At 61.0% G+C, this 14418-nt stretch overlaps 1 protein-coding gene across 3 annotated transcripts in view; it reads right to left on the reverse strand.

Moving 5' to 3' along the window:
• The window catches only part of PIEZO1 (piezo type mechanosensitive ion channel component 1), a 56571-nt gene that overhangs the window by 17069 nt on the left and 25084 nt on the right, over positions 1 to 14418 (reverse strand). For all 3 annotated transcript variants that reach the window (XM_043898277.1, XM_043898275.1, XM_043898276.1), the window contains exons 2-11: positions 10655 to 10750; positions 6097 to 6225; positions 5032 to 5089; positions 4770 to 4908; positions 2008 to 2176; positions 1648 to 1861; positions 1368 to 1539; positions 1171 to 1284; positions 1002 to 1092; positions 67 to 167 (exon numbers count right to left, since the gene is read on the reverse strand). In XM_043898277.1, the coding sequence (XP_043754212.1) occupies positions 67 to 167; positions 1002 to 1092; positions 1171 to 1284; positions 1368 to 1539; positions 1648 to 1861; positions 2008 to 2176; positions 4770 to 4908; positions 5032 to 5089; positions 6097 to 6225; positions 10655 to 10750 (1283 nt within the window). The remainder of the gene's footprint in view (positions 1 to 66; positions 168 to 1001; positions 1093 to 1170; positions 1285 to 1367; positions 1540 to 1647; positions 1862 to 2007; positions 2177 to 4769; positions 4909 to 5031; positions 5090 to 6096; positions 6226 to 10654; positions 10751 to 14418) is intronic.

Below are 14418 nucleotides of genomic sequence, written 5' to 3' on the forward strand. Positions count from 1 at the left end.
CTCCTGGAACGCTGTGGGAGCCCGTGGGAAGGCCCAGCCCCAGCTGGTCCAGGCCAGCGCCCTTACCATCATGGCAATGAGGGCACACACGTAGCTCTGGTCCATGATGAGGTGACCCAGGCCGTGCAGCGGAGACGTCTCCTTTGGCTCAACCAGCCGGGGGTATGCTAGGGTGAGGGCAGGGGTCACAGGTGAAGCAGGACCCCCGCTGGGGAGGCTCCAACATCATTAGGCCAGAGCCCCTCACCCACACCTGACTCAGCCCCCAAGTGCAGACAGTGCTGGAGCCGCAGCCTGGGGTGGGGGCAGGGGGAGCCATGCTCAGCACAGTCTCACAGGGGCTCTGGGGGCAGAAAAGGGCCCAGGCTCCTGTCTGACCCTGTTCCCAATGCATCGTGGGACCCTGGCCCATCCTCGCCCCCATCCCGGCCTTGGTTTCAAGACTCTAGAGGGATGGGGTGGATGAGCTGGCCTCAGTCCCTCCAGCTCTGTGAGTGCCCACATCCCCCAAGGCCAGCAGCTTCATCCCCTGCTTTGTAAAATGGAAATTGAGGCTTAGGGCAAAAGAAAAGAAAGAAAAAGCACCCAGGAAAAACGCCCAGACCTGCCCTGGGGACACAGAGCCAGCCCAAAACAGAGCAGCGAATAACTCTGGGACTGAGAGGCAGGCAGACAGGCATGGGAGATTCCTGCAGGGTCTTGGGTCTGTTAGTGAATGAGTAAGTAAGTGAAAGTCGCTCAGCTGTGTCTGACTCTTTTTGACCCCATGGACTATACAGTCCATGGAATTCTCCAGGCCAGAATACTGGAGAGGGTAGCCTTTCCCTTCTCCAGGGGATCTTCCCACCCCAGGGATTGAATCCAGGTCTCCCGCATTGCAGGTGGATTCTTTACCAGCTGAGCCATGAAGGTCTGTGGGCAGTCCCAAAGAGGGGTGCAGCTAGAGAGGCTGACACGGAAAGGCCGCCAGGGGGCAGCACTGCATGGCTACATATACTTACAGGGCCGCTGCTGGACGGCGCTGTGGCCAGTGAGGTCGTGTACGATGCAGTTGTCCTCGGGGTCTGGTGTTGTGGGAGCGGGCATTGTGTGCTGTAGACAAGCCAAGCCCATGAGCCAAGCCCATGGGCAGGGGGGTGCCGGCCCCATCTCTCAGTCCCGACCCCTCACCTGGGCAGCCCCTTCCTCCTTGATGGCCACAACCCTGGCCTGACCCTGGGGCCACTGGTCCACCTCGGTCAACTCCACCTCCCGTGCGTCATCGTCTCCGGCCGCCTCCTTCCTCTGTGGAGACCAGAGGTGAGGCTCAGCCCCCTCGCCCTGGCTCAAGGGGGTGGGGGATGCAGGGCGCTGGCCTGGGTGCTCACCTGGTCTGCAGGCTGGCGGGTGTGGAGCTTCAGGAGAGAGGTCACCGTGTAGCAGAGCAGCAGCAGGATGCCGGGGCTCACATACACGGGCCAGTCATGGTCGGCATTGATGACCAGCACGTTGGGGCTGGAGCAGTTGGTGGGGGCCACGAAGTCCTTGAAACCAAACACCCTGCCCAGAAAAGGCGTGTTGGTGACTGTGGCAAGGGTTTCACGGGTACCGGGTGGGCAGGGCTAGGGCAAGGGCAAGGGCAAGGCGGTGCCTGGGGTGAGCCCTCACCTGGCCCAGATGCTGGCAGGTGGGAGAGTGGTCTGGGCGAGAGGCGTCTGGTAGCAATAGAGGCAGATGAGATGGCCGGTGCCAAAGCAGCCCACCATGACGCAGAGTGTGTTGAAGCCCAAGGGGCTGATGGGAAAGTGACAGGCCCACCAGGTGCCAATGGCCAGGAAGAGCAGGAAGTAGACACTGGAGAAGGCTGAGGGGTGGGCGATGCCTGCGGGCCAGGCAAGGGCACACAGGGTCACTCCTGGTGGCGGTGGCTTGACCACCGTCTCGCCGGCCAGTGGGGAGCTTGGCTGCTGAGACCCCTCCTAGTGTGGTGGTCAGAGGTGGGGTCCCAGCCCCCTGCCCACTGGGTACCTGCCAGTGCGAGCAGCACGATGGCCAGCGTCCGCCCAGCTGCCACGAGCAGCCAGTGCGCTGTGATCCGGAACCGGGCAGCCAGCCGAGATCTCCGCGTGGGGGACAGTGCAGGGGCTTCCTGCAGCTCCCCCAGGGAGCCAGCGTCTGCTTCCTCACTGTCATCATCCTGCCAAGGTCATGGGAAGGGCAAAGGTCAGGTACGTGGTAGGGGAGAGGGGAGGGGGAGGAGGGAGGGAGGAGCCCACCCCCGTGGCCATCTCCTTGGCCCCCCTCCACACCCACTGCTGGCCCTCTGAGGTCACAGGGCCACCAGCCTGTGTCCAGCAGTGCTGCCCTCCATGCCTGGTCTGCCCACCACCTTTCCACGGCCTCGCAGCCCTGGAGGCCTTCCTGGAGGTGGCCCACTGCGGCAGTGATACATTCCTGCCAAGGCCTGGCACTCAGATGACCCAGGTGCCCCTCAGGTGCATCTTCCTTATCTCCCACCTGTGCCGGGGGCCCCGAGGACAGCCCAGGCCACAGGCTCGTGCATCCGTGCCCCATGCCCCTGGCCTGAGAGTGCCCCAGTGGGGACACATGGCAGGGCCACAGGTGCCCCTCACTCTACAGTCACAGAGCAGCTCCACACCCTACTCCTGGCCCACAGCACTTTCCTTAGCAATGGAGGCTTGGGGGTGGGGGGACTCAGGTCATACTGCCAGGGGAGACTGCGCCCAGGGGACAGTCTACCCTCATTCTGTTGCCTGTGGGCATTCTCTGCCCTCACTCTGCAGAGTGAGGTGGGCCTCCTGGGTGTCCCTGGCCAGCCCTTCTGGCCTCACCTGTCCGCAGGCACGGAGACCCACCAGGGCCTGTCTCCTTGGCCCTGCCTCAAGGTTTCCCAGAACAGACTGTTTCCTGGAATCGGGGAGCCGGAAGGAGGCAGAAAGAACAGCCTCTGTGTTGGAAGCCCAGGCCCTGGGTCCCCACCTGTGACATGGGCGCTGGCCTGTGCCTCACCTGCCCTGGCCAAGGCGGCCCTTGGCGTCCAGGCTGAGAGCATGGGGGAGCCAGGAGCCCTGGTCACACCCCAGCTCCACATCTCCCAGCTGGGCAGCCTCGGCAAGCCCCCTAACCTCTCTGAATCCATCTTCTGCCTGTCAAACGTAGGTGGGGAGCTGGGCAGGCCCCAGGGAGTGCTGCTGGGCTGTGTCTGTTAGTGCGGAGGGGACAGGCCAGGGCAGGAGGCCCAGCCTTGTGGTCAGAGCAGTACCCAGGGTCCCCCTGTTATGTCCTGGAACGAGGGTGTGGGGTCAGCCCTGGAAGGCACTGTAGCCAGGCCTGAGCTCACTCCACCCACAGCCTGGCCCCAGCCCTGGGAAAGCTGCTGTGGAAAATGAGCGCTTCTGGGTGTGGGAAGAACAGAAGCAGCTGCTGGGCAAAAGGACAGGTGCTGGGGGCCGCTAGCAGCATCCAGCCTGCCTCGGCCAGTCCCCCAGGCCGCACCCCCCACCGCAGCCCATCTGAAATGCAGGACAGGCATGGACACATGTTTGCCAAGTTGGGATGGGCGCATGTACGTGGATACATGCGCAATGGCCCTGCCAGGTGGTGTCGTCCACAAGGGGCGCTGTGCCTGCTTCTGCCTCAGACCTTAAATGCTGGGTGCCTGTGATGCCTTGCTCTGAGGTCCGAGGGGTGATGGGAAGCGTGGAGTGGGGGGCTGGCCCCTCCCTCTGCCCCAGGCATGGGGAACCAGCCAGCCCCTTCCCGGCGGAGCTGTTCCTGGAAGCCCTGGCTCTGCTAACGAGGAAACCAGAGGCTACTCTGGCCCCTGTGCCCGCCAGTGCCATGCGCCATAGGGATGGAGGGAGCTGGCCAGTCAGGGGACTGCCCCAGCCCCCACTCGACCCCCACAAGTACCTGGAAGAGCCGCTTGACCTCCAGGCCCCATCTCCTCTGTGAAATAGGGGTGCCAGCCTTGCCCCCCAGGACTCAGGGGATGGACAGTCAGTGGCAGGCTGAGCCCCACCCCAGCCCACAATGGGAAGCACCCCCCTCTGGGGACTGAGGCCCTCATTTTCACAAGCATCAGCAGCCTGACCAGAGGACACTGGGGCTAAGGGTGTGAGCCTGTGTCCCCCACCGCCTCCTGGGCAGGGACCCTATATCACAGACCTGACCCAGTCCTGGAGACCAGGTCCTACTGGACAGAGGCTGAGGCCAAGTGTGGGACCCAAACAGGGCTCAAGACTTCAGCCCCCGTGCAGGAACAGGAGAGCTGAGCCTTCAACCAGAGGACACGGAGGGAAGACCCAGGGTGGGACCCAAAGGACTCTGATGCAGGGCCCTGCTCTAGGTCTCCAGCTACATAGCCTCTGCCCCATCCACAAGCCCACTGATGCCCTCACTGTGGGTGGGGCTCCTCAAAGATCCGTCTGTCAGTCCATCCATCAGTCCCCAGGTGCTCCTTGGCCAGCACACACGGCCTCCAAGCACCAGATTCCCTGTGGCCTGCAGCCTTGAAGACCCTCCATAGGAGCAGCTCTTGGGGCAGATGCTGCCTGCATCCCCCGCACGTGCTGGGACCATGCGCTGCGATGCCAGTGCCCCTTGAGACATGCACTTGACCTCTCCGCTGGTGTCATGTCTCTCCACAGTAGGCACATACAGGCTTTTACAACTAAAATGTCCATGTTTGTTTAAGAAAAGAAAAGAAAGAAAGAGGACGTACAACGGTCCTCAAATGGCTGGAACCCGGGGTGCCCCACAGCCCTCACCGACTCCTGGACGTGCTGGCTGCGCCGGGCTGTCCTCGTGAGGCGCCTGCAGACCCCAAGGCACAGGGAGGAGACCACTAGGATGCCCAGGTCAGGGGCCACCAGGCGGATGGCATTGGGAATGTCCTTCAGGTCCAGCCTGTGGAGGGCAGGGAGAGTCCATGGTGGGCTTAGGGGGGCTGGGGCTGGTGGGGGCATCCCAGGAGCTGAAGACCCCCACCTCAGGCCCAGGAAATCCCCAAGGGAGACTGAGGACTCTCACCTCGTGACCCCAATATGCCGGGAGATGGTGTCCCAGGTGATGGTGTCCCAGGGGCTGCCTGCAGAGAGACGTGGGGGATCCAGGTCAGGCAGGTGGATGTCAAGAAACCCCCTCCTTGTGGCCAAGAGGCCCTCCACCCCTCAAGCCACAGGTCCCCAGGTATTCAGGGATGCTCGAGAATGCTGCCTATGCTGGTGGGGAAACTGAGGCCCAGCCAGGGAAAGTCTGATAGGTCAGAGGCCTGTTAGTTCTGCCTGGCAGAATGGGGCTCACAGCACAGCTGGGAGCTGTTTGTCTGTGGTGGGCTCTTAGGTCTGCTGGCCAAAGCCGACCGCTCCTTGGGAGGCAGGGGGACCCACATGGGAAGCCTGGTCTCAGAGCCACCAGGACCAGAGGGCCCTTGAGGCACCTGACTTCCAGTCTCTAAGCTGTGGGAGACACATGATCTTCACAGAATGAAAATGGGAAGCTGGGTGGGATATCCTGCCCGCCACAATCCAGGTGGGACATGGAGGTGGGAAACCCCTCTCTGAGCAGTGGGGATGGGAGCCCAGGGCTCCTTCATCTGCACACTGGGGTGCTGGAGTCAGTGGAGGTGGAAGGGCTGGGTGCCAGTTGGAGAAGAATCTCCACAGGGTGAAAGGGTACAGGGTACAGGACGGTGGGCAGGCAGCTCACCAGGTCTGCTGGCACCCCTGTCCCCCCAGCCTAGCCTCCATGCCTCCAAAGGCTCAGGAGGAAGATGTGAGCAGGTGGGGCCTGAGAAGACCAGGGCTGTCTGGTGAGCCAGACACCAGGCTCGGTTCAGTGCTGCCAGTGCTCAGCCCAGCCCCTGTCGCTGGGGCAGTTAACCTGGGCCCATTTGCACTGGATATAAACAATGGATAGACACTCAGAGGTAGAAAAAGCCTGGGTGAGGCAGGGTGGCCCTGAGGCTGGCTGACCTTTCCAAAGAGTGTGAGGCTCCCCAACCCTGCCCAGGCCCTCTGGTGGCTCAGGGAGACCACTGGCTCTCCCCAAGGCCTGCTGCCCTCAAGCATCCCCCCAGGCCCCCTAGTGACTCACAGCTTGGTGAGTCCAGGAAAAGCTGGTCCAGGCGGGGCACAGTATGCAGGCATATCTGGAAGGTAAGGTGGGCTGCCAAGAAGAAGAGGCTGAAGCCCAGCAGGGCTCGGAGGAGGCGGCCAGTGTGACCTGCAGGCAGAGTGGGCAGGGGTAAGGCCAGCACACAGCTGGGTCTGCGGGGGTATGGGGAGGGGGAGACCAGTCAAGGCCAGTCAGCCCTGGCTGTCAGCCCTGAGCCAGGCTGTATCCACCAGCCTAGCATGGACCCAGGGTCTGTCAGCAGAGAACTCAGGCAGCACACCCCTCCCATACCATCCCACTGACCACTCACAGCTGCCCCATGGTCCCGGACTATGACGACCTCACTTTACAAAGAAATGGGCACAGAGAGATGAAGTCACTTGCCCATAGTCATACAACAAGGAATCAGTGGAGTACAGCACACCCAGCCTGCCAGTGCTTGAGTCTCGCCCCCTACTTGGGGCATGGGGCATGGGGGGTAGAGCCAGCGCAAGAAGGAAAGGCCCCCTCAGGCTGGGGGCCACCTTCAGGTCTGGTCACGTATCCAGCAAACATTTGTGTTGCTACTTGGCCCTGACAGCATGGTAATGCGTCACCCCCAATGTGGGCTGAAAGCATGCACCATGCAGGGAAGACCCTGCCCAACACTCAACCACATGGCTTATCAAACCTACCCACAGAACAAAGCCTCAGATTCCTAGAGGCGACTGTACCCCAGGAATTCACATGATGGATGGAGGGACAGACGGAGGGATGGATGATGGCTGGATGGAGGGGAAGATACACTGGATGGATGAGAGGATGTATCGCAGGAATGGATGGGAGATGGATAGATGGATGAATGAATAGATTAGAGAAGGGATGGATGGTGGAAGATCAATGAGAAGACAGAGGATGGGAAGTTGGATAAATGGATGGGCAGCTGTGATTATGGACAGATGAAAGGATTGGATGGATGAGAAGATGGATGGATAGATAGGAGGACAGAGAGATTAATGGATGGGTATGGATGGATGGATGGATAGAAGGATAGAGAGGTGGTTGAATGGATGGAAGGATGGATCAACAGGTGGAGGATGGATATACAAGTGAATGGGTGGGTGGGAGGATGGGTGGATAAATGGAATGATGGATGGAGAATGAGAGGGTAGTGGGATGGCTGACAGCAGTGTTGGGTGAGGCCAGGGGGCAGCTCTAACTTCAGAGGGTGGAGGGCAGTCAGGCTGGTATGGGGCTCCTGAGAGGGTGGGGCGGTATGTGGGGGTCCTGGGCCACCCACTGCAGTAGCTGGAAGCCCTGCCTGCCCCTCCCCTCAATCTGGGGTCACTCATTTGGTCATGTGAGGCCTGCAGGGGACAGGGAGAGTGGTGGAAGGATGGAGCCCTGCCTCTGTGGGCAAGCAACCCCCACCTCTGTTGTGCAGGGGAGGGGGTCACACAGAAGCGTTTCCTCCTGAAGGAGCCAGGGCTCCACTCAGGCCAGAATCTCTGGAAAAGCAGGAAATGGGGCTGGGAGGCTGGGGCTTCTGGCGTGGAGGAGAGGGAACTTGGGGTGCAGAGAGCATCTGACCAGAGTGGGCACTGGGGCTCAAGCCCCAAACCTTCCTGATCTAACCACTCAGTCTCCAAATACTCCAAGACAGCCCCACTCCCACAACCCTGTTCTGGGGCAGCCTGGGACCCCTGTGGTTGCGGTGCCCACCTGGGCCCAGTTCTGACACCACGATGAGCTGCTGGTCGACCTCACCCTCCCAACATGAACTGGGTGAAGGATGCCAAGGGAAGAGGAGTCCCCTACTCATCCAAGGCCCTGTCACAGGGAGGATGGTCTGGAGGTGGGGGGCAGAGAGGGACAGGGCCAGGGGAGGTCAGAGCCTGAGCTCGAGGCCCTGGGAATCTGCTCTGCCATACCTAGCACGTTGTCTGCCCACAGGCAGGAGGGCACAGCTCTCGGGAGGACGACAGAGCCTCTCATCCCCTCGTCCAATGAGCACAGGGTCCTCCTGGTGCGCCATTCTGTGACATGAACGAGGCCTGCTTGCCAGGCCCTCCTGTCCATGGCCCCCAAGTCAGAGCAGAGCTCAGGACTCCAGGGCAGTCACCCTCTCCGGACAGCAGCTGCAGGGCCAGGTGTTACTCTAAGGCAGGGGCTGGCTCCTCAAGTCCCTGTTAATCAGGGCACGGGAGCTGACCCTCGGGACTCCCTGAAACTTCTGCTGTAGCTGTGCCCTGCTGGGGCACATAGCTCATGGTGCTGGCAACGTGACTGAGGAAGAGCTGGAACTTTCCTGAGGACGCACTGAACTGGGCACCTCTCTGCCCAGCACAGGGAGCTGGTGTTAAGCTGACACCCACATGAGGATAGAGCCAGGAATCAGCACCCACAGGGGACCCAGGCAGCCTCAGACCTTCCACCCAGAGCCGGCACCAAGGCCCAGCTGCAACACTACCGTGACCCTGTGGCCAGGCACTCAGGCATGGATGGGCCTCACATTTTCCTCTCTCCCACCCGGAAAAACCCAGCAGCCTCTCTGACCCTGAAGGGCCTCTGAGGCCAGACAGATGGACAGAGGAAGGTCAGGCAGGCACGTCTTCCCAGCACCGTGACCCTTCCCCACTCTGGACTCCTGCCCTGGCTGAGAGCCTGTGCTTCTCCCAGTGCCAATTAGAAGAAAGTGTTCCCCATCACTGCAGGGCATGAAATATGATGGAACCAACAGCTCAGAGCTGAGACCCTGGGAACAGGGTCCACAGAGGAGGGGAGGGCCTGGACTGCCGGCAGTCTCCCCAGGCTGGCCTGAGCTGGGGATTGGGGAAGGGCTGGGACAGCCAGCCGTGGACGGGTGTGGCCTGGGGTCCCCCGTGGCTCCCAGCCCTACACCTGTGTGGGGCCCCTCCCTGAATTCTCCCTGCACTCCACAGTCAGGCCGCCCCACCCCTACCCCCCATACCAGTGCCCATGGGAGCAGAGAGCTTGACCTGGGGGTTCCCACCAGACACCACAGGCTGGGGAGGGGGACCTGTCACCCTGTGGGAGGCAGGATGACACCCCTCCAGGAGAACCCACACCCCAATCCTGGGACCCTGTGAACATTTCCTGATGCAGCAAAGGAGAACCAGGAGTGCCAAGCAGCTAATCTTAAACAGGGGCTGCTCCTAGCCACCCCCACCCAGGGCAGGCCCAGTTTCACTCCAAGGTCCCAACCGTGGAGAGGGGGCAGGAGGGCCCAGAGTGACCAGGGGTAATGATCAACTGTCCATTGCTAACTTGGATGATGGGGAAGGGGCACTGAGCTGAGGAGCTGGAAACTGGAACCAGATTCTCCCCAGATCCCCCAGGAAGGACCAGCCCGGTATTCATCCCAAGAAGCCCATGCTGGACTCTGACCCCCAGACTGGAAGCAGGGACCTGCGGGTGGCTGCTCGGTGTGAGGTGGTCTCTGCAGCCACAGGACACACCTGAGGTCCCGGGCAGCCAGCCTGCTGCCAGCACCTCCCAGGAGCAGCAGGCATGGGCCTGGCTCCCTACAGCAGTCTTGGCAATCCCCTGGCCCACCAGGCTATTCTTCCATAACCTATGTCAGGAATAGGGTTGGGGTCACACCACTGACAACCTGCTCCCTGGGAACCCTCTTTTAAGCCTGGGCCTCTCTCTTCACTCTTGGAAACCTAAGGGCCTCCCTGCCCACAGGGCACAGAGCCATCCGCTGCACCTGTCCTTACTGAAAAGCCAGGACAAAAGCTGACCCAGAAGTACCCAGAGAGCGGCCGGTGGGAGCCCGGCCTGAAGGGGCTCCTCAACCACGTGCCCGCGCTGTCAGCCTGCAGGTCTGTGTCCTCCTTCACAGGGACCTGTCCTGCTCCACAGGACAGGGGCCAGGGTGCCCTCCTACTCGGGGATCCTCTCCGCTCTCAGCTCCTCTCAGACAAGCCAGTTCTCTGGGCCCCACCGTGCAGACTGCCCTGGGGGCAAAGGCACCCTGACAGGTTTTCCCACCCATCTTGTCCGCCTAGTGGACTCAAAGGCCACCCTCCAGGAGCTCAGAACTAGGTGGGCACCACCGGGCCCCCAGCTACCCTGACAACAAGGTGGTCAGAGCAAAGCCACTGCCCCATAGAGCTCCAAGCACACATGGATGGAGCCTGAGTCCACAGTGGGGCAGGGGCGCTGGTAACGTGGCTGGACTTAAGGGTTGGCCAGAGCCGTTTTGGGCAGACGGGCTGCAAGGTCAGCGCTGGGACCGGGGAGGGGTCAGGGGAGGGACCTGGCAGGAAGGTGGCTCAACCCATGGCCGGGGGAACATGGCATGGGCCCTGCACAGGAGATCAGAACAGAGATCTGAAACAGCCAAGGGTCCACCATGAAAAATGAACCTGGGACCACTCATCCTTCACCAGTGGCTCTTCAACCACAGAGAACATAACCCCTGCCCGGTTCAGCCACAGCCCCAACTCTCCCCTGCCCCGGGCATCTGGAGAAAGAGCTCTGAGACCCCAGAATCCACACCCCACCCCCACCGAGCCCTGCCCACCCTTACCTCGGATGCTGTGCCGGGAGGGGCCCGGGAACCAGGGCAGCAGCAGCAGGAACAGCAGGTAGACCAGGGAGAGCGCATTGACCCGGAACAGGCAGGCTGCAGAGGAGACGGGACAGTCATCAGGGCCGCTCGGGGAGCGAGGACAGCCAGCCCCACACCCTGGCCACTGCCCCGAGCCTCCCCGCCACGGGTGCGGCGCTTGTCACCTCGGGAGGCTGCCCACCTCCCTCCATGCGTGAGCAACCGTGCTCAGTGCAGGACGGGTCACCTGCCCCGGGAGCCCCGAGTCTGACCTACGACGGGCTCTGTTTGCACCAGGCAGGGGGCTGTCGTGCTGCACGTGTCATAGGACTCGCCCTGCAGAGCCGCCCCCCACACCCCCCTCCCCCTGCCCAGGGTCAGCACTGAGGTCATGACAACCTCCCCACTTGTTTTCTCTCCTTTGTAAGACTTTATGTCTCCAGCCAACACACAGCACGGCTGACTTTGCAGTCTAGCTCTCTAAATCTCCTCCCTCCTGCCCAGCTTCCACTTCCTGGACATCCGTGTACACCCACTGGGGCCGTGGCCATGTCCCCCATCATGTCTCCCAGGGGAACCACAGCACGCATCCCTTCAAGCCACGGCACGCATCCACAACTTACTCCTGGAAGCCTCCCCAACGCCATCCTGACAGAGTGCAGCAAATGCTGGGATTGGAGAGGCTGGGGAAATGCCAAGTGTCCCAGCTCAGGGCTCATCACCCAGAAACCAGCCCTCTCAGCCTTTCCCAGGGGCCTGAGAGGAAGCTGGGCCAGGAAAGCCCAGCTAGCAGCCCAGAGGGTACTGGTAACCCTAAAAGCAGCCCCCGGCCTGGAGCCACCTCTGCCCATTCTGCTCCTCAATCCACTGGGCCCCAGTGACCTGGCCCTGCCCACTCCCCCCCCAGCCCAGGACAGAGTTGATGGCTGTGGGTGCCAGCACCCACCACAGACACAACCTCACCCCCAGACGGTCCAGCTTCATGGCCCTGTCATCGAGACTGAGCAGAGTGGCACAGGGGTAAACTCACCCGCAGACTGGCCTCCCAGGGGGTGCTATCCCACTTCCACTCTCAGCCCCTCAGGCCCCCAGGTGGGGACCATGAACCCAGCAACAGCTGGACCTCTGCTTAACAGCCCTCTGGACATCCTGGGCCAAGACAAGCTGACCTGAACCCGGCCACACCATCTCCCCAGAGCAGTCAGCAGGACCAGGTGGGGTGTTCAGCCCCCAAGCCCTCCAACCACCCCAGCAACAAGGTAACCTGGAGAACCATACTGGAAGAGCTGCAGCCCTGAACTCTGATCAGCAGTCCTCCTTTCTGGACACCACCACGCTCTCCCACTCCACAGAGTGCCCTGACACTAAGCTGCCTCTTTCCATGAGGTCCACTAGCCATAGCGACCGGCTCAGTCAAAGTCTAAAGCTACTCACAATTACACATTTGCATAAAAAAAAAAAATCAATCTGATTTGGCCTGAGAAGACCAGGGAAAAGCATTTATGACAAAGGCTTCTAACATTCTGTTCTGTTTTCCAGGGCCGCACTTTTACCCTCTGGGCTCTGCCCCCTGCACCCACAGCACCAGCCAAGTGATGTCCACCCATCTGACCAGGTAAATTTCCTCCTAAGGGTGCATCCACTCCTAAGGTGGTCTCTGTGCTGAGGTGTTCCTGTTCTGATCCGCCAGGGACAACAGCGCTGGACAAGCACTCGAGCCCCTTTGACAGGTGTGCACAGGCCAGTGATAGGGGGGCTAACTCAGTGCAGCCCCGGGGAGCTCCTGGCTCTGATGCTGACCCTGAGCTGGAGGGATGGTGTTGGGGGAGATGGAGTCAGCGCTTCATGACACGGGCTGCAGCCCGGAAGACGCAAGGTTCTGGAGGTGGTGGTGCCAGTTGCACAATGCTGAGAATGTAATTAAAGTCATTGAACTGTCCACTTGAAAATGGTTAAGCAGGGGACTGCCCTGGTGGTACAGTGGTCAAGACTCCGCACTCCCAATGCAGGGCGCAGGGGTTCCATCCCTGCTTGGGGAACTAAGACCCTGCATGCTGCACAGTGTGGTCAAATAACTAAATCAGTTAATTAAATGGTTAGGATGGTGAATTTCATTTTATGTGTATTTTACCAAAATAAAAGAATAAATGGTCCCAGAAATCAGTGAAGGATCTCAGACCAGAACCAGAAGGGCAGGGGCCACCCCTCCTCTGCCACCAGTGGGGCCACAAGGCATGCGGGGCTGGGCCTCTGCCCCTTCCCCAGCCCAAGCAGAAGGAAAAGAATCTAAAAGCTCCTTCTGCCAAAAGCAGGAAATCAGAGACGAAGGGTCAGAAGGGAGGGCGTGGGAAGACAGGACGGACACGGTCACCCATGTGGGTGCTGCCGGGCACTGCCCCACCCTGGGATGGTTGCCAGGCACCAGAGTTCACATAGGGCCTGCCCTGGAGCGGGGGACAAGGACCCCTCAGTCATTCATTAATTAGATGCAGAGCTGTCGGCCCAGGGGGAGTCCTGTGTCCATGGGGATATGGCAGAGAGCTAGAGAAAGAGAGTGCCCTAGGTGGTGCTAGTGGTGAAGAACCCTCCTGCCAATGCAGGAGACATAAGAGACACGGGTTCCATCCCTGATCAGAAAGATCCCCTGGAGGAGGGCATGGCAACCCACTCCAGTATTCCTGCCTGGAGAATCCCATGGACAGAGGTGCCTGGCCAATTCAGAGGGTCACAAAGAGTCAGACACAACTGAAGTGACTTAACACGCATCATGCACTGCCAATACAGATGAGGAGCGACCTTGGGGTGTCCGGGAGTACAGCCAGCTGCTGGCCCCACAGAGACGGGCTGAGAGATGGTGCCCCACCAGGAAACTGGCACCACAGGCAGTTGGTGCCCGGACAAGCCCTGGACTTGACCCAGGGGACGTGAGCTGGGAACGCAGCCCAGAGGTTGTGGACCCACTGGCCTCCAGCCCCAGCAGGGCAGCCCTGGGCCAGGATGAGAGAGGCTGAGGTCACATTCCCAGACCACCTCCCCTTCCTGTTATCAGGGCCTGGGGCGAGAGGCTAGCAGAGCAAGAGTGACAGAGGGCCGGCCTGGACACAGGGACTAGAAGCAAACTGGCCTCTCGGGGGAAGCCAGGCTGGCTCCCGCATGCTCCCTTGTTCAAAGGAAAAATCAGGTGCCCAGGGGGAAGGGTGTTCGGATGGGACACCAGGACTTGGGTGCAGACTCCTGGCTGTATACCCGCCCTTGGAGTCACTGGTCTAAATGACAAGGACATGGTCTCACTGTGACTCTATGACCAGGAGACTCAGGGCATCTGAGCAGGCTGCCTGGAGGAGGCACTGCTTTTGGTCTTGAAGGCCAACTAAGACTCGGGAGGTTTGGGTCGGCCCCAGCTTCCACAGAGAAGGAAGATGCTCAGCTGGGGAGGCGGTGGGGACATTCTGAGAAGGGGGACAGGCTGCTCTGCCCAGGCAGCTCCCACCTCCCCGTGAGAGCTTCGAGAGCTGCCGGTGGTGGCTGGTGACCTCATGGGGGAGATATGCCTTTTCCTGAGCAGGAACAATGGGGTGGGGGAGGGCTGTGCCCGCAGGGCTGTGCTGGCAGGAAAGGCCCCTGCTACCCCTCCCCACTGCTTAACCCTTCAGAGACCCCAGCATGTCCGCCCCTCATCCTGCAGGTGAGGCAAGTGAGGCCTGGGGGGAGAGACGGAGTCCTGGTCTCACTGGTGCCTGGCC

The sequence above is a fragment of the Cervus elaphus genome, chromosome 4 (genome assembly GCF_910594005.1).
Source record: "Cervus elaphus chromosome 4, mCerEla1.1, whole genome shotgun sequence".
Classification (NCBI taxonomy): Eukaryota; Metazoa; Chordata; class Mammalia; order Artiodactyla; family Cervidae; genus Cervus; species Cervus elaphus.